The sequence below is a fragment of the Prunus avium genome, chromosome 8 (assembly GCF_965620075.1).
Source record: "Prunus avium chromosome 8, drPruAviu1.hap1.1, whole genome shotgun sequence".
Lineage (NCBI taxonomy): Eukaryota > Viridiplantae > Streptophyta > Magnoliopsida > Rosales > Rosaceae > Prunus > Prunus avium.
The window spans coordinates 34,263,397-34,290,031 of record NC_142291.1 but is presented as its reverse complement, the minus strand read 5'-3'; the positions used below and the strand labels follow the sequence as shown (position 1 = coordinate 34,290,031).

At 38.3% G+C, this 26,635-nt stretch overlaps 5 protein-coding genes and 1 pseudogene across 9 annotated transcripts; 1 reads left to right on the top strand and 5 right to left on the bottom strand.

Annotated features, from left to right (window-relative positions):
- The first annotated feature begins 4 nt into the window (after positions 1–4).
- Positions 5–4,275, top strand: LOC110753976 (protein ROOT HAIR SPECIFIC 17). Its single transcript, XM_021954968.2, has 10 exons — positions 5–571; positions 670–732; positions 827–917; positions 1,274–1,350; positions 1,666–1,754; positions 1,852–2,035; positions 2,198–2,379; positions 2,690–2,792; positions 2,904–3,235; positions 3,334–4,275. The coding sequence occupies exons 1-10, from the start codon at positions 305–307 to the stop codon at positions 3,803–3,805; spliced, it is 1,860 nt and encodes a 619-aa protein (XP_021810660.2). The 5' UTR covers positions 5–304; the 3' UTR covers positions 3,806–4,275.
- Positions 4,276–4,449: 174 nt separating this feature from the next.
- LOC110758529 (disease resistance protein Roq1-like) lies at positions 4,450–9,098 on the bottom strand. Its single transcript, XM_021960408.2, has 5 exons — positions 8,322–9,098; positions 7,142–8,225; positions 6,752–7,039; positions 5,331–6,653; positions 4,450–5,192 (listed from the first exon to the last, which is right to left on the bottom strand). Exons 1-5 carry the CDS (start codon positions 8,921–8,923, stop codon positions 4,686–4,688), a joined length of 3,804 nt encoding a protein of 1,267 aa, XP_021816100.2. The 5' UTR covers positions 8,924–9,098; the 3' UTR covers positions 4,450–4,685.
- Positions 9,099–13,295: 4,197 nt separating this feature from the next.
- Positions 13,296–15,736, bottom strand: LOC110744914 (uncharacterized). Its single transcript, XM_088245648.1, has 2 exons — positions 13,797–15,736; positions 13,296–13,470 (listed from the first exon to the last, which is right to left on the bottom strand). Exons 1-2 carry the CDS (start codon positions 14,791–14,793, stop codon positions 13,436–13,438), a joined length of 1,032 nt encoding a protein of 343 aa, XP_088101774.1. The 5' UTR covers positions 14,794–15,736; the 3' UTR covers positions 13,296–13,435.
- A 119-nt stretch (positions 15,737–15,855) lies between these two features.
- LOC110758527 (TMV resistance protein N-like) lies at positions 15,856–20,140 on the bottom strand. 4 transcript variants are annotated; one of them, XM_021960404.2, is made up of 5 exons: positions 19,991–20,140; positions 19,246–19,706; positions 18,026–19,127; positions 17,597–17,881; positions 15,856–17,499 (listed from the first exon to the last, which is right to left on the bottom strand). In XM_021960404.2, exons 2-5 carry the CDS (start codon positions 19,701–19,703, stop codon positions 16,207–16,209), a joined length of 3,138 nt encoding a protein of 1,045 aa, XP_021816096.1. In that variant the 5' UTR covers positions 19,704–19,706; positions 19,991–20,140; the 3' UTR covers positions 15,856–16,206. The 4 variants fall into 4 exon arrangements, with proteins under 4 accessions (XP_021816096.1, XP_088101769.1, XP_021816095.1 ...); XM_088245643.1 differs by having other exon boundaries at positions 19,246–19,751; positions 19,991–20,133; XM_021960403.2 differs by having other exon boundaries at positions 19,918–20,075.
- Positions 20,141–21,245: 1,105 nt separating this feature from the next.
- Positions 21,246–23,553, bottom strand: LOC110773932 (disease resistance protein RPP2B-like). Its single transcript, XM_088245881.1, has 3 exons — positions 23,401–23,553; positions 21,917–23,296; positions 21,246–21,788 (listed from the first exon to the last, which is right to left on the bottom strand). The coding sequence occupies exons 1-3, from the start codon at positions 23,551–23,553 to the stop codon at positions 21,246–21,248; spliced, it is 2,076 nt and encodes a 691-aa protein (XP_088102007.1).
- A 261-nt stretch (positions 23,554–23,814) lies between these two features.
- Positions 23,815–26,216, bottom strand: LOC148292622 (TMV resistance protein N-like; annotated as a pseudogene). Its single transcript, XR_015826333.1, has 2 exons — positions 24,990–26,216; positions 23,815–24,899 (listed from the first exon to the last, which is right to left on the bottom strand). The product of XR_015826333.1 is annotated as a TMV resistance protein N-like (transcript).
- Positions 26,217–26,635: the final 419 nt, after the last annotated feature.

Genomic DNA, 26,635 nt, shown 5'->3' with positions numbered 1-26,635 from the left:
CATTATCATCACCATTCGGACACTAATACACTCCGAGCGGAACACACCCAAACGAAACCCATTAAGAATTACGCGCGCGATGGGTTTTAGTGGAGGGCCTTTTTGGTGAAGATTGTTTGTTTTCTTGCGGGGGAAAGTGTACATGACGAGGAGGCTCAAAACGCCGTCGTCGAAGCATCACTCGTCGCCACAGCGAGACTCTTCTCTTCTCACACAATAATCACCTGATGTTCGTCTTCTCCTCCTCCAGCTTCAAATACAACGACTTCGTTTCTTCTCTTGCTCTGCAACAACAACACCAACAATGAAGAAGAAGAAGAGAGACGTAAGCAACGGCCACAGCAGCATCAACATGAACAGCGTCATCAACGTCACCCTCCTCAGCGGCGTCGTTTTCAGAACCGCCGTTCTCCGGCGACACCTCCGCCGTCTCCGCCACCACGTGTTCCCCCTCGTCTCCGCCGTCTCCGGTTGCCTCCTACTCCTCCTCGCCGCCTTCTCTCTCCTCGCTCCGTCTCCGGTTCTGCATCACCACGATCACCTCTCGCTCTTGCGTCACTACCATTCCTCGGTACGCAAGCACGCTCTTGATGACCTCTCATTTCCGGTTTTCACGGTTTGTAATGATTTTTCATTTTATGGAAAATTTCTTGTGGTTTTTGAGCTCAGGATGACAATGGCGTCGTTGAGGCCCGGTCGAACTCGGATGAAACGTCCACGTTTCGTGTTCCGGTACGATATTTAATTTAATGGAGCTCCAATAAAAGATGTTGATTTGTGTAGAATTCAATTTAATTTATTTTCGTTTTGATTTTGTTATTTTTAGGAGAGTGGAGGGAGCTCAGGTCGAGATTTATGGAGCACAAGGAAATCGGATATGTTCCATGGTTGCAGCAATGCCGCCGATAACTTTGCAAGTAAAGTATTTAGATATTACTTTTTTCATTTCTGCTCTTTTTCCTTTCTTTCTTTTTTTTCCATCTAATGAAGAGGCTTTCTAGTTTCTCTTAACTTGATAATTTCTCAACCCATATGTTTTGAAATTTAATATACAGACTGAGATTCAATTAAAACTTGATAATTCTTCTCAATCTGGAATATGCATAGCAGCATTGATTGAAGTCTTGTTTTGTTCATTTCATGAGTCATGACATCGTAATTGAATGGATTCTATGATCTGTGATGAATTTATAGGAGAATTTAATTTTGATTATTAGGCTCTTAACTTATCTGAGGCTTTTGATTTACAAAACCAATGCCTTCAATGTTGCAGCTGCTGATGTGAAAACACATTCGAATCGCTACTTGTTGATTGCTACTAGTGGAGGCTTAAACCAACAAAGAACAGGGGTTAGTTTTTTAATTGAGCTGGAGCTGCATAGTAATCCAATCAAATCCCATCTTAGTTTTCTTCCATTTAAGGCTAACTTATCGTTCTATTTTGTTCATGTAAAGGCTTAAAAGAAATTTAGTTTAAAGAACATTGTGGTTTGCTTTGCTTCTTTCTTAGTCTAATTTTGGATTGTTATAAGTAGCTCTTGTATAGGACTAGTTGATTGTACTTTGTAACTTTTTCATTCCATGAGTGATAAGACTGGTTTGTAATCTTGCATGTTTTTGCTGCTGAATCAGCATCTGATGCTTCCTTTCCTGATTCTGTTACAGATAACTGATGCTGTTGTTGCAGCTTATATCTTGAATGCTACTCTTGTTGTTCCCAAGCTGGACCAGAAATCATTTTGGAAGGATTCCAGGTCAGTTTCACCATATCGCAGATAAAAAACTACTGTCAAGGTCAATGTAAGCAAAACAGTCAGTGGATTAATATTGTTATTTGGGTATTTGGTGCAGCAATTTTGATGAAATCTTTGATGTAGACTGGTTTATATCATCTCTATCAAAAGATGTTGAAATCATTAAACAGCTTCCAACAAAGGGAGGAAAACCAATGAGTCCATATACCATGCGTGTCCCAAGGAAGTGCAATGCAAAATGCTACCAGAATTGTTTAGTGCCTGTTCTTAATAAAAAGCATGTAAGTGTCTTTCAGGAGAACCTACCACATTTTTGTAAAGAATTCGTTAATCATCATATGCTGGTGCATATAACCGAGGAAGAAAAACTTCTGGTGCTTGAATGAGTGCCTTTTCAGGTTATATAGAATTTACAGTTGTTTGTTATGCTTTCTAATGTGCAGGCTGTTCAGCTCACAAAGTTTGATTACAGACTTTCAAATAAGTTGGATTCAAATTTACAAAAGCTTAGGTGTAGAGCAAATTATCATGCCTTGAAGTTTACTGACCTTATTAATGAAATGGGGAAAACGTTGGTTGACAGAATGAGGATGAAAAGCAAGCATTTCATTGCCCTGCATTTGAGGTAAAGTGCAAAATAGCTGCTTGAGTATTTTTTTCCTATGGTACATACTAATGTACTGTGAGCAAGTTATGCCTTCGACAGAATATGTGCTTGTGCAGATAGTTTCTTTGCAGTGTTAATGTGTGTTTTGTCTTGAAAAATGATTGAATTTTGTTTTCTTTAGCATGCTATATGTACGGGTGGGTTGTACAGCACAAAAACCTCTATTTAGGTTGTTTTGATAGGTGGAATATGTTTTTTTGCTAGAGTTTTCCAAATTCTTTTGGACTGCATAGGAAAAAGTTTCTGATATTGGTAGACCATGTTATAGGTTCGAGCCTGATATGCTGGCATTTTCTGGATGTGATTTTGGTGGAGGAGAAAAAGAAAGGAAAGAACTTGGGAAAATTCGGAAAAGGTGGAAAACTTTACATGTAAGGCTTCACTGATGTCTTGAATGATGTCATTCAATAGTGACCTGTTTTATATAATTTGTATCTCTGCATTATAACTACATTTGATATTTGGGGTTATATTGCATGCAGGCAAGCAACCCTGACAAGGTACGAAGACATGGCAGATGCCCGCTAACTCCAGAGGAAGTTGGCCTTATGCTTAGAGCACTGGGTTTTGGAAGTGATATTCACTTGTATGTGGCATCGGGTGAAGTATACGGAGGTGAAGAGACGTTGGCACCACTGAAGAAACTTTTCCCGAACTACCACTCAAAAGAGACTATAGCAAGTAAAGAGGAGTTGACACCATTTTCATCCTTCTCTTCTCGAATGGCTGCACTTGATTTTATTGTTTGCGATGAAAGTGATGTTTTCATCACTAACAACAATGGCAATATGGCTAGAATGTTAGCTGGTCGAAGGTATTAAAACTCGAGTTCAAGGATACATTTCTGTCTTCTGGTGGAAGAGTATGATTTGATCATGTTTTGGTTTATAACTAGTTTGTTTACTGATGCAGGAGATACTTTGGTCATAAACCAACATTCCGTCCAAATGCTAAGAAACTGTCTCCGTTGTTCATGAATCGTAATAACATGACTTGGGAAGAATTTGCCTCCAAGCTTCGAACTAATCAAATTGGATTCATGGGAGAGCCAAATGAGATAAAGCCTGGCAGGGGTGAGTTCCATGAAAACCCAGCAGCCTGCATATGTAGTGCATCTAGCACAAAGTCCAACGAAGTTCCAATTCCTCAAAATGAAAGTTATGACAGCCAGAACATACATAAGGAGGATGACACGAAAAAGGACAGTGGTTATGTGACAGACGAGCAAATAACCGAGGATGAGCAGGATTGGTCTGAGATTGATTATATGGAAATGAATATAAATCGTTCTCAGGGTAAAGTGCTGCCTAGTGTAAGAGTTTCAGATCCAGGTCTTCTACTTAAACCTGACGAACCAGAACTCGAAGAGTTCTTTTCAGACTAGACTGAATTAATTAGGAGAAGACTAGACTGGATCTCCACCTCCGCGAGTTAGCTGATGTGTCCAAAGGAATTCATCACCAAAATTCTTTGCTGGTTTGTTTTGATAGGTTACTTGTGCGCACAAGATTGATTTTGTTACACTGAAGGGTAGTAATAACAAGGACGAACAATGTACATAGAAGGCCTCTGTAGCAGCAGCATCGGCATTGGAATAACAGAATGGAGGCGTAATATAGAGTCCTATTCAGATTTTGAAACTTGTAAATGAAGCTACTAGGACATCTTTTGCTGTTTTTTTTTTTTTTTTTTTTCTTTTCATTTTCTCTGATGATTCTTGCCGTAAGGCAGGAATGTTGATATGATTTTTTTTTTCGGTCAAAAGAATGTTTATATGATCCTTGCTCTTCTTTTGTACCTTTTTTATTTTTTGAATTTTTTAAGTTCGTGTTCTATGATAGGCATTGAACCCAACGATGGCCTTGCTTTCTTCATCTCCCTTGAAAATTTTAATTTTTTGTAATTGCTTTATGGTGATGATGATAGAAAAACGTATTTGATTTAAGAAATGCAAACTGAAGAAATCCAACTTGAATGAAGCCATTCCAACTTGAAGCAGAAATCCAATTGATGCAAAATTTAGTACTGTTGACTTTTAACAATTTAATACTTGAATTGAATGAAGAAAATTACATGGCTTACATGGGGCGTGAGAAACTGAACTCAAAAGCATCCTCAGCCAAAAAGCTTGGCGATGGAGAGGGCAAAGGGTTAAAACAAGAAAGACATCCCTAAGCCTAACAAACTCAAAAGCATCCTCAGCCACAAGTCTTGCAAACCGCTCAAATAAAATGAAAATTTGAAGTTAGGGATATCAGCTTGATCTACAAAGCCCTCTGCTTTATCATCTCAGCATCTTTGCCATACAACAGACATATCCCACACTTTTCCACCTCCACCCCAACCCGAACGGGGAGGGGGCGTTGATAAGCAAGGTTGAAGTCAACATTGACCTCAGTAACAAGTTTGTAAAAAGCAGCGGGGCTTTGAGCTCCCTCTACAACTTCTTCAAAGACATTATTATACCACCACACAAACACCTCACGTGAATCTATGCCAATATTCCCGCGCAGATTACTCAAAGGATGGTTTACTTCATGGCTTTCACCATTACTAGTTTTGAAGTTGTATTTGCATGTAATGTCCACAGACCAATGCCGATGACCATGGCCAAGAACAAGAGATAGAGCGAAACCCAAGAAATCTGTGCTAAACCAATCACGAGGAAGCATGATTTTTATTGAAGACCCCTCACTTTGATGGCTGAACCAATCTGGAATTTCATACCCCCAACAACTAATGGCAACCAAAGATCTCTTGCCAAAAAATTCCTGTACCATGGATATGGACATCATAATTATTAAACTCGTGAAAAAAAAATCAGCTGCTTCAAGAGAAGTGAGTTAGACAGACAGTGTGTGTGTGTGTGAGGTAGAGAGAGAGAGAGAAAGAAAGAAAGAAAGAGAGACCTTATTTGATTGATTTGCATAATAGGAATCATATGCTTCTTCAATTTTGTCTTCTTTAAACTTTGACGACGCAATTGCCATTCGCATAATTCTGAGCTGTGCATCACCCATTATGTTGCTTCGTGCATTCTCATCCAACTTTGGGCAATAAGAAAATATATGTTTCTCATGAAGCCCTCTAGAAAATATATATTCTTCCCAACCTTGTGTGATTGCAGTGCTTGAACTTGACACTGTCTTCAGTGACGTGCAAACATCTGCTTCAAGATGTTGCAGCAATGGGGGGAGCTCTGGTAAAGATTCAAGGCTCATGCAATTTCTTAGGCACAGGCGAGACAGCTGAGCAGCTTGTTTGATGCTTGCAGGTAAGCTCTTAATTTTGGTCGAACTCAGATTTAACTCTTGTAATGAGGTTAAGCGAAAGAGGTAATCAGAGACAACCTCAAGGTTGCAACAACTGAGATCTAATTTTCGAAGCGCAACTAGATTTTCAATTGATGGGTGTAGCTCTTTAACCGCTGTACCTGATAAATTTAGAAACTCTAGATGTTCCATAACCTCCGAGATTTCTGGGAAGTTTTGAAATTTGGAGCAGTAATGGAGATTTAACTCTTGTAATGAGGTTAAGCGAAAAAGGTAATCAGGGACAACCTCAAGGTTCTCACAAGAACTGAGATCTAATTCTCGAAGCGCAACTAGATTTTCAATTGATGGGTGTAGCTCTTTAACCGTTGTACCTGATAAATTTAGAAACTCCAGATGTTCCATAGCCTCCGAGATTTCTGGGAAGTGTTGAAAGTTAGAGCAATTACTAAGATCAAGCCTCTCCAGAGATTTCAACTTCCAAATGTTCGCTGGGAGACTCACAAGGTTTATACAAGAGGCCATATTAATTGCAGTTGTATTCTTGGGAAGCTCCCAAAACTCGCGAAGAGATTCGCAGTCCTCTAGACTAAAAGAACCCGAGAGTTTCAGCTTACAAGTGTTGCTTGGAAGACTCTTAAGGTGTTTACAATATTTAATATCTAAGTGAGATATTTTTTCATGAGACCAAACTGATGAAGGCAATTCCTCAATTCCTGACGCAGTTAATATTAAGAATTCAAGATTGCATGGCATCTCGGGAAGAATTTTGATATTCTTGCACCCCCCAAGGTCAAGATGAGTAAGCTTATCAAGATGTTGAAAATACGAAGGAATTTCAACCATACTTATACATGAAGAGAGATTTATATGCTCAATTTTTCGACTCCGAGAGAGATTTGGAACTTCAGTTAGATGTGTGCAATTATGAAGATTGATCCATTTTAAGTTCACAAGACTCTGTAAAAAATTAAAAAAGAATTAATAACTTAGCTTGCAGATTATTACTTTCTAAGCCACATGTTATACAAAAACTAAAATAAGCATATATAATATACCTGGTCTTCAGTCCAAAGTTGCGCCACAACATCGCTGGTTGTTATTTCAAGGACAACAAGATTTTGAGCAGAAAATGTTGATGGCAAAGATTCCATAGGATATTTGTTCCATCCAAGATATCCAAGAGAATTGGGAAGATCAAAAGAAATAGTTAATGGACGATAAGTACAGACAGTCGATAGCAATCTCAGTCGATACATCTTATCGAAGTTTACATGTTCCGACTCCAAGTGTAGCCTTCCAATCTCAAACCAGTCAAGGCATATGGCTTGAACATCTCCATCTCTCTGACAATCCAGAGCAAAATATAAATGTAAATATAATATACAAAATTACATTTGTAGGAATAATCTGACTTGCTTATTGTAAATGTGAATATTACTACGTACCTGGTTATTTGTCAACGCTTTATAGACATCATCTGCATTGAACAACCTACTGCCTTGTTTTCGAGCAATTGCCCTACCCATTTCCTGCACCAAATCATGCATCTCTATCCGTTCTTGTGAAAATGATATGAGAGACCTATCAATAAGATCATTGATTCCCGCTTCCCCAAAGAAATCACAACTATCTAACATTCTTTCTACATCTTTCCTCAAATAGCCTTTATAAAAACATGCTATATCAAGAAATATCTCCTTCTCATTGTCATCTAATCCATCATAACTTACTCTCAACACTTGATCGATTTCTCCGATTGGAACTCGTTTCACTTTTTTCCATTGAAATTCCCACTCTTGTTTGCTCTTGCAACGACGGAATGAGGACCCCATAACTTTAAGAGCTAATGGAATGCCCTTAATATAATCCACCACCTCTTTTGACAACTCGGTGTAATCTGTTGTCAGAGACTTATTTCCAAAAGCATGCGAATGAAAGAGCCTAAGAGCCTCATCAGAACCTAATCCCTCAACATTGTATATCTTTTCACGGTCAACTTTTTGCTCAAGTAGGCCTTTATCTCTAGCAGTTATAATGATTCGACTTCCTTGGCAAAACTGATCATCATCACCAACAAGATGTTCTAGTTGTTTTCGAGCATTCACATCATCAAGAACAATGAGCACCTTCGTACGCCTGAGCCTAATTAGAATATGAGATGGTATAGACGGAGTGTTGATATTTACATCTTTATCCTTTAATATCTCACCAACAAGTGCATTTCGCAAGTCATTTAGTCCATCCGTTTTTTCTGATCTCTCCCTGACATTTGAAAGAAAACAACAAACTTCAAATTTAGAGGACTGCCTCTGCCTGTGAAATACAGCATCAGCGAGGGTGGTCTTGCCAATACCACCCATGCCCCAAATACCTACACAGCAAACACCTGGTGAATCCAAGCATAATAACGATTCGATTTGCTGGATGCGGCTTTTGATTCCAACCAGGCCCTTTATATCACATAATGACTCATGAATCAATTTTGTCCAAATATCGTCGACAACTTTCTTAACTAAAGCAGCCTCAGACCTGGCATATATATATGATCACGGACAAACAAACAGTTTGTAAGTTACAGAATTAGTCACAAGAAGAAATCAAAATATAAGTTACAGAATTAGTTACTCTGTTTTTTCTGAATCATCAAACCCAGATAGATTGGCTGCTTTTGTCAAAGCATCCCTCCACTTGTGCACCTTGTCGATATTGTCCTTGAAGCGTTTTTCAAGTTGACGAAATGCAAGCGCATAATTCCCCTTCTGTTTTCGTACATCTGATGGACTGATATCGTAAAAAATGGGTACAACCAACTGGCCTTTTTTTTCTTTGCATTCTAGAATATGCACGAGTTCATCTAGACACCAAGTGGAAGAAGCATAGTTTTTTGAGAAAATGATTACCGAAATCGTAGATCTCTCGATTGCTTCGAGGAGGGCGGGCGCAATTTCATCTCCTCTCACAAGCCTGTAATCTATGTAGGTTTCGATTTTCTTCCTACATAAAGCATCATAAAGATGGCTGGTAAAAGTAAGGCGGGTGTCCTCACCTCTGAAGCTAATAAACACATCATACTTTTCTTGAAGAAGGGGGATATCAGTATCAACAGCAGCAACAGAAGAAGTGGAAGAAGAAGAAGAAGATGTTAATGATCTGAAGTACATGTAGAACAGAGTCATGATAAGTATGATGATTATGATGAAAACTTGAAAGAACTCAATGGATTCCATATCTGTTTATCTGAATGCACCAGAGCTATAATTAAAGCAAATCTGATATTTGAGGTGAAAACTTGAAGAAGAAAGATAATCTGAGGATCCAATTAAGCAGTTAAGAAAGAAAGAAAATGGAAAGCAATTGCTCAAAGTCAAGTTGAGGTGACTTGACTAAGTGCACAAAGCTACAAAACGATCCAGGAAAAAGACAAGTGAAATAATTAGGCAAGGAAATTCAAGCATTCATACACCGAAGAAAAGAAAGAGCACATGGGAGTGGCAGCACAATGGACCCCCTTTTGCTTTTGAGTTGGAATTTTTCTTGAGCAACTTTTGTTTTACTTACAACGTGTGAAGATTACATTTAAAGTCAACCGAGAAATTCCATGATAAGCCAATCTTTCATTGACTCTGTTTTTGCAGTAGCTTGTATGGTTTTGGTACTATCAAGACCTAGTTGATTTTTATTTTTTTATGAGTTATAAGTGATCGCGTTTTTATTTTAAATAAAATCCATCCTCGCTAACAAACTTAAAACAAGAACTCTCTTACTTCTATAATGATTCAAAACTATGGGATCGAAGAATGAAATAAAGATACCATATAAGAACTAGGAGAGCTGTCATTTAAAGAATTAGAGTTGTCATGTCACAAAACCAAGTTTGTATGTCAAGTATTACAAACATAGGAATTCCTACAAGTTTATAAATTTTTCAGAATTAATGATTTTTTCTTGAATATTCATTAAAAAAAACAGATAAACTTACTGAAATTTACAAATTCATGTCAGTTTCGAATCGTGTTGTTGTGTACAAGTTGTCAAACATCTAACATCATTGCGAGTCATTGTGATGAGGATTGAGGATGATGAATATTCAAGAACGCCACAACACACACCCCCATCAATTTTCACTTCCCTCAAAACATGAAGCAAACGTTATATACGACGATTGGAGTGCGAGAATATGTAAGTACTGTGGTTTGGTTTTAAGAGGGGAACCAACTATCTGTTTACTGTGTCGTACCATGACAAAATATGCACCCAACTTGATATGGCTTGGATAAGATTATACAAAGACAGGATTATTATTAATTTTCATAGGGTGGTGCTTGAATGAGTGCCTTTTCGTCGGGTTATATAGAATTGACAGCTCTAGGTTAATGTGGTTGTTCAGCTCACGAAGTTTGATTAACCAAGTCCTTATCCGAAACCAGATCACCAGTAAGCGCAAGATTCTGTGTAATGGAGTTTAACCGATCCAACAAATCAGTTATGGACAAATTACCGTGCACTGTCTGTGAAAACCAGAGAATGGTTTCAGTTCTCTTCATTCCTTTTCACGTGTTACATAAATAGCTATTAAAGTAATAGCTGTACAATGGAATAGTTTACAAAAAAGAAATAATATTACAGCAGTCTTCATGATGATGTCTTCTCCTTTTATCTGGCAGCATCTTCTTTATCTGACAGCATGTTGATTCCATCATGTTGTTTTCTTCATGGCAGACTAACCACGTGTCAACACTCCCCCTCAAGTTGGTGCATAGATGTTTCGAATGCCCAACTTGTCGAGGCATGAATGAAAACTTCTACTTGATACAGCTTTTGTCAAGATGTCGGCCAATTGATCTTCAGTTTTAACAAATGGAAAGTCAACAATTCCAGCATCCAGCTTCTCCTTAATAAAGTGTCTATCCACTTCAACGTGTTTAGTACGATCGTGTTGAACTGGATTGTGGGCAATGCTAATGGCAGCTTTGTTATCACAATATAAATTCATAGCCTTCTTGGATTTGCAACCCAAGTCTCTCAACAATTTTCGCAACCACATGAGTTCACACACACCATGAGACATGCCTCTGTATTCGGCTTCAGCGCTTGACCTAGATACCACCTTTTGTTTCTTGCTACGCCATGTAACCAAATTCCCCCCAACAAAGGTGAAGTATCCAGATGTGGATCTTCTATCAACAATGGACCCGGCATAATCAGCATCTGTATAGGCTTGAACATCTAGATGACCATGTTTAGTAAACATCAATCCTTTTCCTGGTGCTGACTTCAAGTATCTAAGTATTCGAAGAACAGCTTCCATATGACTCTCACTAGGGGCATGCATGAATTGACTAACCACACTAACAGCATAGGCTATATCAGGTCGTGTATGTGACAAGTAGATTAGTTTTCCAACCAACTTCTGATACCTTTCCTTATTTGTTGGAATCTGATCAAGGCTTTCTCCCAACTTATGATTTTGCTCCATTGGAGTGGCTGCTGGTTTGCAAGCAAGCATACCAGTCTCACTTAACAAATCTAGGATATACTTTCTTTGAGACAAAGAGATGCCATGCTTAGATCTTGCCACCTCAATTCCAAGAAAGTATTTTAGTACCCCAAGATTTTTCATCTCAAAATCTTGAGCCAAGTATTTCTGAAGTTCTGTGATTCCTTCTTCATCATTACCTGTAACAACCATATCATCCACATAAATAATCAAGGCTGTCACTTGTCCTTTCCTGTGTTTCAGAAACAGCGTATGATCAGAATTGCTCTGTTTGTACCCAAATCTTTTCATAGACAAACTGAATCTCCCAAACCAAGCCCTGGGTGACTGTTTCAGTCCATATAAAGATTTCCTCAGCTTGCACACCTTGCCAACATCTGTTTCCATAACAAACCCAGGTGGAAGATTCATATACACCTCATCTTTTAAATCACCATGTAGGAAAGCATTTTTCACATCAAATTGATGTAGCGGCCAGTCTAGGTTGGCAGCCAGAGATAAAAGGACTCGAATAGTGTTGATTTTAGCTACTGGCGCAAAAGTCTCTGAGTAATCAACACCATAAGTTTGAGTGTAGCCTTTTGCTACCAATCTTGCCTTGTATCTCTCTACTGATCCATCTGCTTTGTGTTTTACAGTAAACACCCATTTACAACCAACGGGTCTCTTGCCTTTAGGCAAGTCAACAAGTTCCCAGGTACAATTTTTTTTTAGTGCCTCCATCTCCTCAACCATAGCAATCTTCCATTTTGGGTCACCAATAGCATCCTGTAAGCTACTAGGTGTAGACACAGAAGATATGTGGTTTGTAAAAGCAATATAAGAACTGGATAAACGATGGTTAGACACATAATCAGATATTGGATATTGAACAGTTTTTACTGTAGAGTAGCCAAACCTTTCTGGAGGTATCCCACGATTTTTACGAATTGGAAAACGAGGAGAATTAGAGACATCTATAGACTCATTTGAGTCATCTAGATTATCCCTAGCTGAAATATCATGGTTATCAACATTATCAGTATGTATGGAAGGTGGCGGGGATTGTGGAATTACCTCAGAATGATCTTCATGCAAAGCAGCAGGTTGATTTGGAACATGGTCAGGAAGTGGAAGATCTGTTACTACTTCATTTCTCTTCCTTCTTTGGTACACTTGCAACTCTTTTTCATGTGTATCATGTGTATCAGCAGTATTAGGTGATGGTACATATCCAATATCAGGGAACTGCTCTTCCTCTCCATCATTCTCCCCCTGAAGAGGAGTGACCGAAAAATAGGCCTCTTCTTCACAGAATGTAACATCCATAGAAATAAAAAAATTTCCTGATGGGGGATAGTAACACTTGTACCCCTTTTGTGAGACAGAATAACCGACAAACACACATTTGAGGGCACGAGGATCTAGTTTGTCACGACTGTGTTGGTGAACATGAACATAGCTAACACATCCAAACACTTTAGGTTGAATATGAAGAACTGAAGGAATAGAATGATACTGAGAAAGGGTCTGAATAGGTGTTTGGTACTGGAGAACCCGAGATGGTACACGATTTATAAGGTACACGGCTGTGCAAATGGCATCGCCCCAAAAACGTTTTGGAACATGCATAGCAAAGCATAAAGAACGAGCCACTTCTAAAAGATGACGATGTTTACGTTCTGCTATACCGTTCTGTTGAGGAGTATATGGACTGGAAGTTTGGTGTATGATGCCATTTTGCTCAAAAAAGGTTCTAAGTTCAGAATTCAAATACTCACCCCCATTGTCAGATCGGACTACTTGCACTGGTACATGAAACTGTGTTTGAATCATGTGATGAAATATAGGAAAAATGGATGAGACATCACTTTTATTTTTCAACAGATAAACCCAAGAGACACGAGTACAATCATCAATGAAGGAGACAAAGTACTTAGCACCAGTGTAAGTAGGAACATGAAATGGACCCCACACATCGGAGTGAATAAGAGAGAATGGAATATGACTTTTATTGGAGCTTACAGGGAATGAAACACGATGACTTTTTGCAAAAATACAAGTTTCGCAATGGAAGTCAGACACATGAACTTTAGCAAATAAAGAAGGAAATAGAAGTTGTAAATATTGAAAGGATGGGTGACCCAATCTTTTGTGCCACAACCAAATTTCGGCGTTAGCCTTTTCTGTACTAACTTGATAACCACTTCTTACTTGAGGATCAGGCAGTTTTGAGTCCAAGTAGTACAATCCTCCGCTTTCCTTACCATGACCAATCTGCTCCTTTGTCTGAAGATCCTGAAATAAACAAGAGGTAGGAGAAAAAATAGCCAAACAATTGAGATTTTTAGTAATTTGACTAATAGAAAGCAAATTATGGGAGAGAGTAGGGACATGTAAAACAGAGGACAGCGACAATGATGGAGTTAGGGAAACAGATCCTGCTCCTAAAACTGGAGTGGAAAAACCGTTAGCAACCTTAACAGTTTTTGTATGTGGATGACTGGGGGAAACAAACCAAGCAGTATTATTAGTCATATGATCGGAAGCTCCTGAATCAATGATCCAGAGTTTATCGCTAGCATTAAAGGGTGTGCTCACTGCTAAACCATAGTGACTTGTACCTGGATATGGTGAGGAAGTGGAAGTAGTGTTGGGGAAAACTCTGAGAGCAGACTGATCCATATGTGGTGAAGAACCATGAGGTAAAGGTTGTGAAGCCAAATTTGCAACACTTTTTTTCTTCTCTTTTCCCTTTTCTTGTTTGTCCACCCACCAATCTGGATATCCAACCAATTCGAAACAAGTTTCCCGAGTGTGTTTTTTCTTCCCACAGTGGGTACATTGGCGTGTGTCAAGCTCCTTTTGTCCCGGCTTTGGATGACCACTTCTAGGTACAGGGCGATGTAAAGTGGTTGTCATAGCTGACCCGTCAACATGTGAGCCAGCTAACATGGTTGCTTGCCTATTAGCTTCAGAGCACACCTGTGCATATGCGGCTTGCACACTCGGGAGAGGATCTTCGGCTAGAACTTGACCTCGAATTCTATCCAAATGATGGTCAAGTCCAGCCAAGAAGTCATATAATCGTTCGTTCGAAATTTCCGTTGTGCGGGCAGCAACATCATCTGAACACTTCATTTTGCTTGGTCGCAAGACATCGATTTCTTGCCAAATTAACTGTAATGTACCATAATAATCAGATAAAGACGTACCATTCTGACGAGTTGCGAGTGCCTTACACCGAAGCTCATATAATTTTGATGCGTCTTTACCAATAGAATAGGTCTGAGTAACAGCATCCCACACTTCTTTCGCAGTAGAAAGGCTAAGAAAAATAGCCCTTAAATTTCTGGTCATGGAATTGAGAAGCCAGCACTGAACCATGGCATTTTCTTCTTCCCAGGTGGAATACAAAACATCTGCTTCTGTTGGTGTCGCCTTTGTGCCAGTGATATATCCCCATTTTCCTCTTCCAAGAATATAAAGTTTGACACTACGGGACCAAGAAGAGTAATTGGAACCATCCAATTTATCCGGCGTGATCTGCAATGTCATGTCATTTTGGGTGACAGAACTGGAAGTCGATCCAGAGCTGGCCTTTTTTTCAGAATCACCCATGGGCTTCTTTTTTCTATTTTTCAGACTTCGTCAAGATAGTGAGGTGGCGATGAGTCTGAGAGTTCTGGGGAACAAATATCGATTTGAAGGGTAGAGCTGCTGAAACTGTCAGCAGTTTAGAGAAAGAAAAAAAAATTCACAGAGATCTTGAAGCTCTGATACCATGTGAAAACCAGAGAATGGTTTCAGTTCTCTTCATTCCTTTTCACGTGTTACATAAATAGCTATTAAAGTAATAGCTGTACAATGGAATAGTTTACAAAAAAGAAATAATATTACAGCAGTCTTCATGATGATGTCTTCTCCTTTTATCTGGCAGCATCTTCTTTAACATATGGCATCTTCTTTATCTGACAGCATGTTGATTCCATCATGTTGTTTTCTTCATGGCAGACTAACCACGTGTCAACACTGTCTTCATCAACTCTTGGCATAACTCGAAGCACCATTGTTGCCTGATTCAGCAGGGTCTTGTTGACGGCCATGGCTGTCTCAAGCACTCTTGTCTTTCTTGCTTTCTCTAGGCAGAAGACTTTCCTACCAATCTCCAAAGAAAACTGCTCTGCGTTCTTGATTGGCTCTGTGATTATTTTTTTTTCCTGAAAGAATACTGATAGATTTTATGGTTCTTGGCAAGGCTTTTTTTTCTATTTTCGACCAATCAAATTTAGAAATCTTCGCGTATAACTTCTTGTTTCTGGTCTACTACAACAAATTACTGGCTGTTTTTTTCTGTTCTTAATTGCTCTGTTGAAGATTTCCATTTTCTCCTTCTTAAGATTGAGCTGCTGAAGTTGGAGGTAGCAAAGGCAGGGAAGACACCTGAAGTTGGAGGTACAATCTGTTGCCTGCTTTCATAGGTTTCTTATATTGGACGACATTCTATTTTCCAATTTCACTGAAGTGGCAGCAACGGCAAAGCACATTGTGTACATTAAGGCCTCAGCAGTTGAGTTCGAAAACAAACAAGCTTCGAAGTTAGAACAGAGCAAATCAAATGGATCACTTGACGATTTTGGATTCAGTCTGTTAGCACAAAGGAAAGGAAATACTAAAGACATATTGAAGATAAATTAACAGATTCTCTTTTCATTACACACAGGCTTCCAATAACAATCACACAATTTCTTGAAACCCAAATTGAACTACAGAGAATCGAGACAAGCCAATGCCAGAAATTCGAAAACTATGTAAACAGACCAAATGAGAATTACAAAAGTTTCCTTAAACTAAACAGAAAATCAAGCTTAAAAAGGAAGCAAGTTTTTGTAAGATAAAGTCGAGAAGTTCAAGTTTGTGCTTTTCTATTCCTCTCCATAGTTTTCACAACAGCCAAATAAATTCAGGTGAAAAAAGACTTCTACCATGCACACAGGGCGCCAAAAATGTGTTTTACACTTTCCTTTTCCCTTTTCAATTGTCTGAAGAGGTATTTCCCTTGTGGTTCCTTATACACTCCCACTTCCATGCCCTTGCACACAGGGCGCCGAAAGTATCACTTCCACTTGCTTCATACTCATCACCAGCTCTCTCAGTTTTAATATCTTCTTCTACTTTTAGTTCGTCGGACGGATGAGAAGATTCATCGGAATGTTGTGTGAGTGCAGTCCTTGAACTTTGCAGTGTCTTAAGCGAAGTGCAACCATGTGCTTCAAGAATGTCTAGAAGTACTGGGAGCTCTGGTAAAGATTGAAGCCTCTTGCAATTGGTTAAGCGCAGTATAGACAGCTGAGAAACTTGTTTGATGCTTGCAGGTAAGCTCCTGATCTTGGTTCCACTTAGATCTAAATCTCGTAATGTGGTTAAGCAAATGAGGGAATCATGGATCTCTGATATACCACAATAACTGAGGTTTAGTTCTTCCAAAGACCACAAACCAACAGAGAAGGAAGGCAAGTTTTTAAGTTTCGAACAGCCACCAAACATGAGAGTTTTAAGACATTTTAAATTGTAGATGCTACTCGGGACAAACTTAAGGTTTTTGCACCGATACAGCTCTAATGTTTGAAGCGCAATTAGATTTTCAATCGACGAGGGTAGCTTTTTAACTGCTGTTTCTGATAAACTAAGAAAGTTTAGATGCTCCATAGGCTCCAATATTTTTGGGAAGTATTTAAATTTGAAGCAACGAGTGATAATAAGTCTCTCAAGAGAATTCAACTTACAGATGCTCATTGGGAGGCTCGCAAACCTTCCACAATTTTCCAGTACAATTTTCTTGAGACAAGAGAGATGCTCAATTGACGAGGGCAATACTTTCATTGATGTCTCAGTCAACTCTAACTCGGTCATATTCCTGGGAAGCTCGGAAAACTTGCCAAGAGATGAGCAGCCCCGTAAACTCAAATGACGTAATTTTAGCTTACAACTGCTGCTGGGTAGATTCTTAAGGTCCTTACACCATTCAATATCCAAGAAAGATAATTTTTCATTAGTCCAAACTGATGAAGGCAAATTTTTTATTGCAGTGCTACTTATATCTAAGTATTCAACATTTCCTGGTATCTCTGGAAGAGATTTGAGATTCGAGCAGCCTCCCATGTTAAGATAAGTCAGCTTGTCAAGACTTTGATAACAAGGAATTTGAACCAAACTTGTGCATTCTTCAAGATTTATATATTCAACATTTGGACTCTCAGAGAGATCTGGAACTTCAGTCAGTTTTCTGGAGTAACTAAGATCGATCACTTTTAAATTCCCAAGATTCTGTAACAAATTACAGAGAAATGGCAAGAGTTAACAACTTAACTTGAATAACTTTCCACACCACATTTTGCACTACAACTAAAATTAGCATATATACCTGGCCTTCATTCCAAAGTTGTTCCACATTGCTGTAGGACATTCGAAGCTCGACAAGATTTTTTGGAGAAAATTCTGATGGCAATGATTTCAATTGATATCCCACCCAGCAAAGATAACTAAGAGAATTGGGAAGAGAAACTTCCAAATCCCAGTAATTTCCAAATCTAGAATTGTCAACATGAAGCAATCTTAGATTATACATCTTTTTGAAGTCTGCATGATTCAAGTGTGGCTGTCCAATCTCAGACATGTTAAAGAATATGGCTTGAACCGTTGCAGTTCCCTGACAATCAAATGCAAAGTATAAATATGAACAAAATATATATACAACAAGAATCAATTGTTACATTTATAGGCATCTAACTTGTTTATAACAAAAGAGTTTCTCACGTTTTTCACTAAGAAAGTTAATGAATATGGCTCTTACCGTATTGTTTTTCAACATGTGATAGACATCCTCAGCCATAAACAACCTACTGCGTTTCCCGGGCTCTTCAATACATTGTTCGCGAACAATTTCCCTGCCCATGTCTTGTAGCAAATCATGCATTTCAATGAACATGCTTTCTGAAATTGATATGAGAGACTTATCACTAAGAACTCTAATTGCTCGACGAAAACCACTAGCATCTAGCATTCTTTGTACAATATACTCCGTCTCCACTTTATTAAAACATGCTATATCAAGAAACACCTCCTTCACATTCTCTTCCAATCCATCAAAAGGTCTCAACACCTTCTGGATCTTTTTGCTTAGAACTTCTTTGAATTTGATCAACTCATCTAGCCAATCTTCTTTGCTCTCACAGTGAAGGAATGAGGAACCCAAAATTTGAACACCTAATGGAATGCCTCCAGCATAACCCACCACCATTTCAGCCAACTCTGTATAATCTGTTCTAGGAGCGTTATTTTTGAAAGCATTCAAATGAAAAAGTTGAAGAGCTTCATCGTGTGTTAATGCCTTAACCTTGTATATCTTATCATCTTCAACAGTTTTCTTAAGTAGGCTCCTATCTCTAGTTGTTATAAGGATTCTACTTCCGGGGCCAAACCGAGCATGATCTCCAGCTAGAAGTTCTATTTGGCTTGAGTCATTCACATCATCAAGAACAATGAGGACCTTTGTACGACTTAGCCTCTCTCTAACAAGATCAGATCCTATAGATGGAGTGTCGATATTTAGATTCTCATCATCTAATATCTTCTGAAGAAGTGTATTTCGCAAGTGAATTAGTCCATCTTTTTCTTCTGATTTCACCCTAACATTTGCAAGAAAACAAGCAGCTTCGAATTTAGAAGAGATTCGGTGAAATGTAGCATCAGCAAGAGTGGTCTTGCCAATACCACCCATGCCCCAAATACCAACACTGTAAGCATCTAGCGAATCATCATCAATGCATAATAATGACTCAATTTCCTCGATGCGGTTTTCAATTCCAACCAAGCCCTTTAAATCACTTGATGTTTTGCGGTTCAATTTGCTCAAAACATCTTTGACAACTTTCTTAACTAAATCAGACTCTAGCCTGACACATGAAGCACAACCAATAGTTAGTAACTTAGTAAGTATGCCTGGACTGATATTCTCCTGAATCAAATGGTCAGAAATAGAAATTAATAAAAGTCACAGAGTTAGTTAATTACCCGGTTTTGCTTGAATTATCAAACCCTGATATTTTGGCTGCCTTCCTCAAAGCAACCCTCCACTTGTGCACCTTGTCCATATTGTCCTTGAAACGTTCTTCAAGTTGAGCAAGTGCATCTGCATAACTACCCTGCTGCTTACGTACATGTGATGGTTCGATGTCGTAAAAGATCGGTATAACAAACTGCCCATCTCTTCCCTTGCATTCTAGAATATGCACAAGTTCATCCAGACACCAAGTGGAAGAAGCATAGTTTTTTGAGAAAATGATTATCGAAAGCTTTGATTTCTCTATTGCTTCAAGAAGGGCAGGTGCAATTTCATCTCCTCTCTCGAGATTGTTATCTATGTAGGTCTGAATTTTCTTCCCAAGCAAAGCAGCATGAAGATGGCTGGTGAACGTATAGCGGGTGTCCTCACCTCTGAAACTTAGAAACACATCATACTTTTCATCCATAACCTGAGCAAACCCACCCACAAGTCAAAATATGCGTGCCTGGGCTACCTATGAATATAAATCTAGTTATGTATCCACACAACACATATATTCAAAAGAAAATGAAATTAACAACGTCAAGTAAGCTAAAAATTGTGTGTATATATTCAGAATGAGAGATGCGACACTAGAAAATCTTTCTGCAATAGAAATATAAGAGATTTGGACTACTTACAGTAATTAATAATGAAGTTAGACACTGCTATGGTGTTTTTATTATTGCAGAGAATTCTAGTCAGTGGGATTACCTCCAGGTCAAGAAAGAAGTTGCACCTCAGAAATCAGAATCGAGATAAGCATGACTTAATTACTAGCAAGTGTTGGCCACGTCACTTAAAGAAATAGAAAGCAAAATAGAAAGCAAAATAAATCAAAATCGGAGTTCATAAGCAAAATGAAATGATAAGTAGTCAAAAAGAAAATTGCAATCGTTAGCTTCATTATATACAAAGTATAAGGTACAAGTTTGAGCTGAATAATTTTTCTTAGGATTTGTTTGGGAATACTTGATTAGTCCTTAAGGTTAGGGATGTGGAGCCTAGTTAGTAAAATACGGAACGGAAAAAATACGAATAAAATACATACGTATTTTATTCGGCAAAATTTTGACAAGATACAACTGAAAAATTCGCCTACTATATAATAATAATTTAAAATATATTATTTTTATTGAATAATATGGGGAAATTACTAGTATAATACATGAATTTTGTCTATATTATTCAAAATTTTATAAAAAACCACATATATTAAATATAAAAAATACGCACATACGTGTATATATATATATATATATATATATATATGTAAAAGAACTGGTGAAATACAGCATCAGCAAGGGTTGTCTTGCCAATACCACCCATGCCACAAATACCTACACAACAAACACCTGGTGAATCAAAGCATAATAAAAACTCTATTTCCTTAATTTTCCTTTTAATTCCAACCAGGCCCTTTAAATCACTTGACAATTCGCGATTCAATTTGGTCAAAATATCTTCCTCCAAAGCAGCCCTCCAGTTGGCCACCTCATCCATATTGCCCTTAAAACGTTTCTTAAGTTGAAGGCCTTCAAGTGCATAAGTTCCCTGCTGTTTTCGTACATATGTGATGGATCTATACCACAAAAAATGGATATAATTACCCAAGCACTGTCGGTGGACGAAAATTCGAGAGCATATGGGATAATGGGAGGTGGCAGCACAAACTTTTGGGTTTTGAGTTGGAATTTTTCTAGCTAAAGTGACAATAGGCCCCCCTGTTTATGCGTTTTACGTACAAAGTTGTTCCTTTTATTACTTTTGGTAGGACATCCATTAAACTACAGCCATTCCAACTTCCAGCTGATATCCAAGTCAGGTAAACAATTAATAATACATATTCAATGAAGAAAATTACTTGGCTTAAAACAAGTAAGACGTCCCTCAGCCTGACAAGACAAGGCTTGCAACACTCTAGTAAAATTATCTTGCACGGGCAGATCCTAAAATCAGATGAATGTTTCTAACTACTTGAACTACAAACTCTTTGCTTAATAATCTCAACATCTTGGGCATACAACGGACAAATCCCACATTTTTCCACCTTGTAATCTGAACAGAATTCTTCGAAAACCTCATCTTCTTCGGAGTTAAACTCTTGTATGTCGTAGAATTCAAAAGAGGCCTCAGTAACAAGTTTGTAAAATGCAGGGGGTCTTCGAGCACCCCCTTCAACTTCGAAGATGTCATACCACCACACAAGCACCTCATGAGAATCTTCTAAAGTGCTTCCATGCGAACACGGATTATACAAAGAATGGTTGATTTCATGGCTTTCACCATTACTTGTTTTGAAGTTGTACCTGCACCCAAACTCCATTTCCCATTTAGCATCTTCGGTGTTCAATGCAATAACAAGAGATAGAGCGAAACCCAAGAAATCTGTGCTAAACCAATCAGGACGAAGCTCAATCTTTATTGAAGATCCCTCACTTTGATGGCTGAACCAATTTGGAATTTCATACCCCGAACATGTAATGAAAATTGAAGATCTGCCAAAATCTTCCTGTACCATGGTTGGATATCATAGTTATTAAACTCGTTAAAAAAATAGTAGATGCTTCAACAGAAGTGAGTGAGACATTCAGAGTGTGTGCGTGAGCAAGAAAGAAAGAAAGAAAGAGATATAGAGACCTGAATCATATCCTCTCGATCAAATTCATCTTCTGAATCAGTATCATTATAGGAATCATCTAAATCTTCTAAAAAACGCGCTAATTCAATTTGTTCTTCTTTAAACTTTGAAGACGCAGTTGCCATTCGCATAATACTGAGCTGTGCATTAGCCATTATGTTGCTTTGTGAATTCTGATCCAACTTTGGGCAACTAGAAAAATTATGTATCTCATGACGCCCTGGAAAAAATATATATTCGTCCCAACGTTGTGCGAGTGCAGTGCTTGAACTTGATGAGACTGTCTTCAGTGACGTGCAACCTTGTGCTTCAAGACGTTGCAGAAATGGGGGAAGCTCTGGTAAAGATTCTACGCTCTTGCAATCGATTAGGCGTAGGCGAGACAGCTGAGCAGCTTGTTTGATGCTTGCAGGTATGCTCTTAATTTTGGTCTCTCTCATATTTAACCCTCGTAATGAGGTTAAGCAAACGAGGCCATCAGGGATTTCTAGTATACTGCACTTCCTGAGGTATAGGTCTTCCAAAGAAAGCAATCCGACTGAGTCTACTGAGACAGGAGGCAATTTCTTCAATTTCGAACAGCCATCAAAATTGAGAAATTGAAGAGTGCTTAAATTGTAGATGACGTTCGGGACAACCTCAAGCTTCTTACACTCATGGAGATCTAATCCTTGAAGCCTAATTAGGTTTCCAATCGACGAGGGTAGCTCCTTAATTGATGTACATGATAAAATAAGAAGCTTCAGATGTTCCATAGGCTCCAAGACTTCTGGGAAGTACTGAAAGTTAGAGCAAAAACTGAGATTAAGTCTCTCAAGAGATTTCAACTTGCAAATGTTTGTTGGCAGACTCACAAGACTTTTGCAAGAGGACAGATTAATTTCAGTGAGACCAAAGAGGCACTCGATTGATGAGGGCAATACTTTTATTGCTGTCTCACTCAAATCTAGCACTCTTGTATACATGGGAAGCTCTGAAAACTCGCGAAGAGATTGGCAGCCGTGTAGACTAAAAGTACCGGAGACATTCAGGTTACAACTGCTGCTTGGAAGCTTCTCAAGGTCTCTACAATAACTAATATTAAAGTCAGAAATTTTTTTGTGAGACCAAACTGATGAAGGCAATTCCTTTATTGATGTATCAGATAAATCTAAGAATTTAACATTGCGTGGCATCTCTGGAAGAGTCTTGATATTTATGCATTGCCCAAGTCCAAGATAAGTAAGGTTGTCAAGATCTTGAAAGTACGAAGGAATTTCAACCAAACTTAAACAGCAACCCAGATCTATACGCTCAATTTTTAGGCTCCGAGAGAGATTTGGTACTTCAGTTAGATGAAAGGAGGAACAAAGACTGATCACTTTTAAGTTGATAAGATTCTGTAACAAATAAAATAGAAATGACAAGAATTAATAGCTTATAGCTTGCAGATTATTACTTTCTATGCCACATGTCATACAAGAACTAAAATAATCATATATACCTGGTCTTCAGTCCAAAGTTGCGCCCCAACTTGGCTGGACGGCAGATGAAGCTCAACAAGATTTACAGGAGAAAATTTTGATGGCAAAGATTTCAAAGGATATTCGTGCCAGTGAAGATAACTAAGAGAATTGGGAAGATCAAGAGAATCCATTACTGTGCTCCTCTCGGAAAACTTAGAATGCCCGACACGTAGCCATCTCAGTTGACACATCTTTTCGAAGTTTGCATGATTCAAGTGTAGCTTTTCAATCTTAGACCAGTTAAAGGATATGGCTGGAACAGTTGCAGTTATCTAATAATCGAGAGCAAAGTATAAAGGTGAACTAATATACAATATGTTTAATCAAAATTATATTTGTAACTTGTTTATTGTAAATGTGAATATAACATGAACTACGTACCTGGTTATTTGTCAATACTTGATAGACATCCTCTGCACTGAACAACCTATTGCGTCTTCCGGGTTCTTCAATACATTGTTCGCGAACAATTGCCCTACCCATTTCTTGCACCAAATCATGCATCTCTATAGAATTGCGTTTTGAAATTGATATGAGAGACCTATCAATGAGAACTTTGATTCCGACTTCCCCACAGAAACGACGACTATCTAATAACACTTTTACATCATTCATGTTATCGCCTTTATGAAAACATGCTATATCAAGAAATATCTCCTTCTCATTTTCTTCTAATCCATTGTAACTTAGTCTCAACACTTTCTTGATTTCTTCGCTTGGAAATCGTTTCAATTTGTTCCATTGATCTTCCCACTCTTGTTTACTCTTGCAACGAAGGAATGAGGACCCCATAACTTTAAGAGCTAATGGAATGCCTTTAACATATTTTGCCACCTCTATTGACAACTCAGTATAATCCGTTGTTGGAGACTTATTTTTGAATGCATGCCAATGGAAGAGCTGAAGAGCTTCATTGAATCTTAATGCCTCAACCTCGTATATCCTATCAACTTTTTCCTCAAGTAGGCCCTTGTCTCTAGCAGTTATAATGATTACACTTCCGTCGACAAACCGATCATGGTCACCAACAAGAACTTCTAGTTGGCTTGAAGCATTCACATCATCAAGAACAATGAGCGCCTTCGTACGACTGAGCCTATGTCGAATAATAGGTGATATAGACGGAGTTTGGATATTTAGATCTTTTTCCTTTAATATCTCACAAAGAAGTTTATTACGCAAGTGGTATATTCCATCTCTTTCTTCTGAGTTCTCCCTCACATTTTTAAGAAAACACGAAGCTTCAAATTTAGAAGAGAGTCGGTGAAATACAGCATCAGCAAGGGTGGTCTTGCCAATACCGCCCATGCCCCAAATACCTACACAGCAAACACCTGGTGAATCTAACCATAATAACGACTCTATGAACTCAATTTTCTTTTCAATTCCAACCAGACCCCTTAAATCACTTGACGATTCACGATTCAATTTGGTCAAAACATCTTGGACAACTTTCTCAACAAAATCGGCTTCTGTCCTGGCAAATATCATTATGAAAGCCAAACAATAGTAAGTATGAATCAAATTATCACAAATAGAAATTGATTCAAGTTAGAGAGTTGGCTACCCTGTTTTCCTTGAATAATGAAACCCAGACATATTGGCTGCTTCCTTCAAAGCATCCCTCCAGTTAACCACCTCATCCCTACTGGCCTTGAAACGTTTTTCAAGTTCATCAAGTGCAAGTGCATAAGTTCCCTGCTGATTTCGTAGATCTGATGGATCTATGCGATAAAAAATGGGTATAACAATCTGTCCATGGCTTTTCTTGCATCCAAGTATATGCACAAGTTCTTTCAAACACCAAGTGGAAGAAGCATAGTCTTTTGAGAAAATTACTAGTGCAATTTTCGATTTCTTGATTGCTTCTAGAAGGGCAGGTCCAATGTCGTCTCCCTTCTCCAGTTTGTAATCCATGTAGGTCTCAATTTTCTTCCCAAGTAAAGCCTTGTGAAGATAGCTGGTAAAACCATCGCGGGTGTCCTCACCTCTGAAGCTAATAAACACATCATACTTTTCTTGAAGAGGGGGGATATCAGTATCAACAGCAGCAACAGAAGAAGGGGAAGAAGAAGAAGCAGATGTTAATGATCTGAAGTACACGTAGAACAGAGTCATGATGAGTATGATGATTGTGATGAAAACTTGAAAGAACTCAATGGATTCCATATCTGTTTCTCTGAATGCAAATCTGATATTGTAGATGATGGATGGGTTTAATTAAGCAGTTCAGAAAGAAAGAGAATAGAAAGCAGTTGCTTTGCAAAAACAATTGCTACAAAACGATCCAGGAAAAAGACAAGTGAAATAATTAGGCAAGCACTGTCGGTGGACAAAAATTCAAGCATTCATACACTGAAGAAAGAATGGGAGTGGCAGCACAATGGACCCCCCTACACGCTTTACGAACAAACTTCTGCTTTTGAAGATAAAGAAAGATAGAAAGCAGTTTGTGAGTATTTAGATATAGAAGAAAGAGAATCTGATATTGCCAATTAAGCAAGGGAGAGAGAGAGAGAGAGAAAGAGAGAGAGAGAGAAAGAAATAAGTTGCCACTGCCAGCTTGAGTTGTTTAGGAAGAAAGAGAATTGAAAGCAGTTGCTTGCAGCTAGATCAGAATTTTAGTTTAGCAATTGTACAAAGCTCGAAAACGATTCAGGAAAATAATCAGAGATGGAAAAAGAGAAGAGGAATAATTTACTCAAGCACTGAAGAAAGAAAAGGGCATATGGGATAATGGCTGGGAGTGGCAGCACCAACTTTTGCTTTTGAGTAGGATTTTTTCTTGAGTTCAAATTCTAGCTGAGGTGACAATAGGCCCCCCTGTTTATGCGTTTTACGTACGAAGTTGTTCCTTTTATTACTTTTGGTACAAGACAATATGAGGGAGAATTTGACAAGAGACGAGACCATGTTGCGGGGAGACTAATTAATTGCTAAGTATAATTAAGAAGGATTAAGCAAGAGAGAGAGAGAGAGAGTGAGAGAGAGTAGTTTAGTCATTCACCGAATAGAATCGTTAATGAAAAAGCTGAAAGAAACATAATAAAGTTTAAAAAATTATTAAAACCAACGAAAAATCGAAAAATGAAACATCAAATTATGGAAATTTCTAAGCATTGGGCTTTGTCTCCCAAACTTCTTCGTCTCAATCATTGGGTTTTGTTTGGAAGTTAGACTGAAAATCCAAGTTGGATTCAAAGAAGGGAAACC

What these genes read in the sequence shown, in the direction of transcription:
- LOC110753976 (XM_021954968.2), top strand. Translation starts at nt 305, where the DNA reads ATGAAGAAGAAGAAGAGAGACGTAAGCAACGGCCACAGCAGCATCAAC. An exon ending in TGCCGCCGATAACTTTGCAA is followed by an intron (nt 918 to 1,273) that starts GTAAAGTATTTA and finishes TCAATGTTGCAG; the next exon opens with CTGCTGATGTGAAAACACAT. An exon ending in TCATTTTGGAAGGATTCCAG is followed by an intron (nt 1,755 to 1,851) that starts GTCAGTTTCACC and finishes TATTTGGTGCAG; the next exon opens with CAATTTTGATGAAATCTTTG.
- LOC110758529 (XM_021960408.2), bottom strand. Translation starts at nt 8,923, where the DNA reads ATGGAATCCATTGAGTTCTTTCAAGTTTTCATCATAATCATCATACTT. An exon ending in GATGATTCAGAAAAAACAGA is followed by an intron (nt 8,226 to 8,321) that starts GTAACTAATTCT and finishes TATATATGCCAG; the next exon opens with GTCTGAGGCTGCTTTAGTTA. An exon ending in ATGCAAATCAATCAAATAAG is followed by an intron (nt 5,193 to 5,330) that starts GTCTCTCTTTCT and finishes TCCATGGTACAG; the next exon opens with GAATTTTTTGGCAAGAGATC.
- LOC110744914 (XM_088245648.1), bottom strand. Translation starts at nt 14,793, where the DNA reads ATGGGTGATTCTGAAAAAAAGGCCAGCTCTGGATCGACTTCCAGTTCT. An exon ending in CACTTCCTCACCATATCCAG is followed by an intron (nt 13,471 to 13,796) that starts GTACAAGTCACT and finishes TGTTTATTTCAG; the next exon opens with GATCTTCAGACAAAGGAGCA.
- LOC110758527 (XM_021960404.2), bottom strand. Translation starts at nt 19,703, where the DNA reads ATGGATGAAAAGTATGATGTGTTTCTAAGTTTCAGAGGTGAGGACACC. An exon ending in GATAATTCAAGCAAAACCGG is followed by an intron (nt 19,128 to 19,245) that starts GTAATTAACTAA and finishes TTCATGTGTCAG; the next exon opens with GCTAGAGTCTGATTTAGTTA. An exon ending in ACATGTTGAAAAACAATACG is followed by an intron (nt 17,882 to 18,025) that starts GTAAGAGCCATA and finishes TTTGATTGTCAG; the next exon opens with GGAACTGCAACGGTTCAAGC.
- LOC110773932 (XM_088245881.1), bottom strand. Translation starts at nt 23,553, where the DNA reads ATGGATTCTCTTGATCTTCCCAATTCTCTTAGTTATCTTCACTGGCAC. An exon ending in AACTTTGGACTGAAGACCAG is followed by an intron (nt 23,297 to 23,400) that starts GTATATATGATT and finishes TATTTGTTACAG; the next exon opens with AATCTTATCAACTTAAAAGT. An exon ending in ATCGAGAGGATATGATTCAG is followed by an intron (nt 21,789 to 21,916) that starts GTCTCTATATCT and finishes ACCATGGTACAG; the next exon opens with GAAGATTTTGGCAGATCTTC.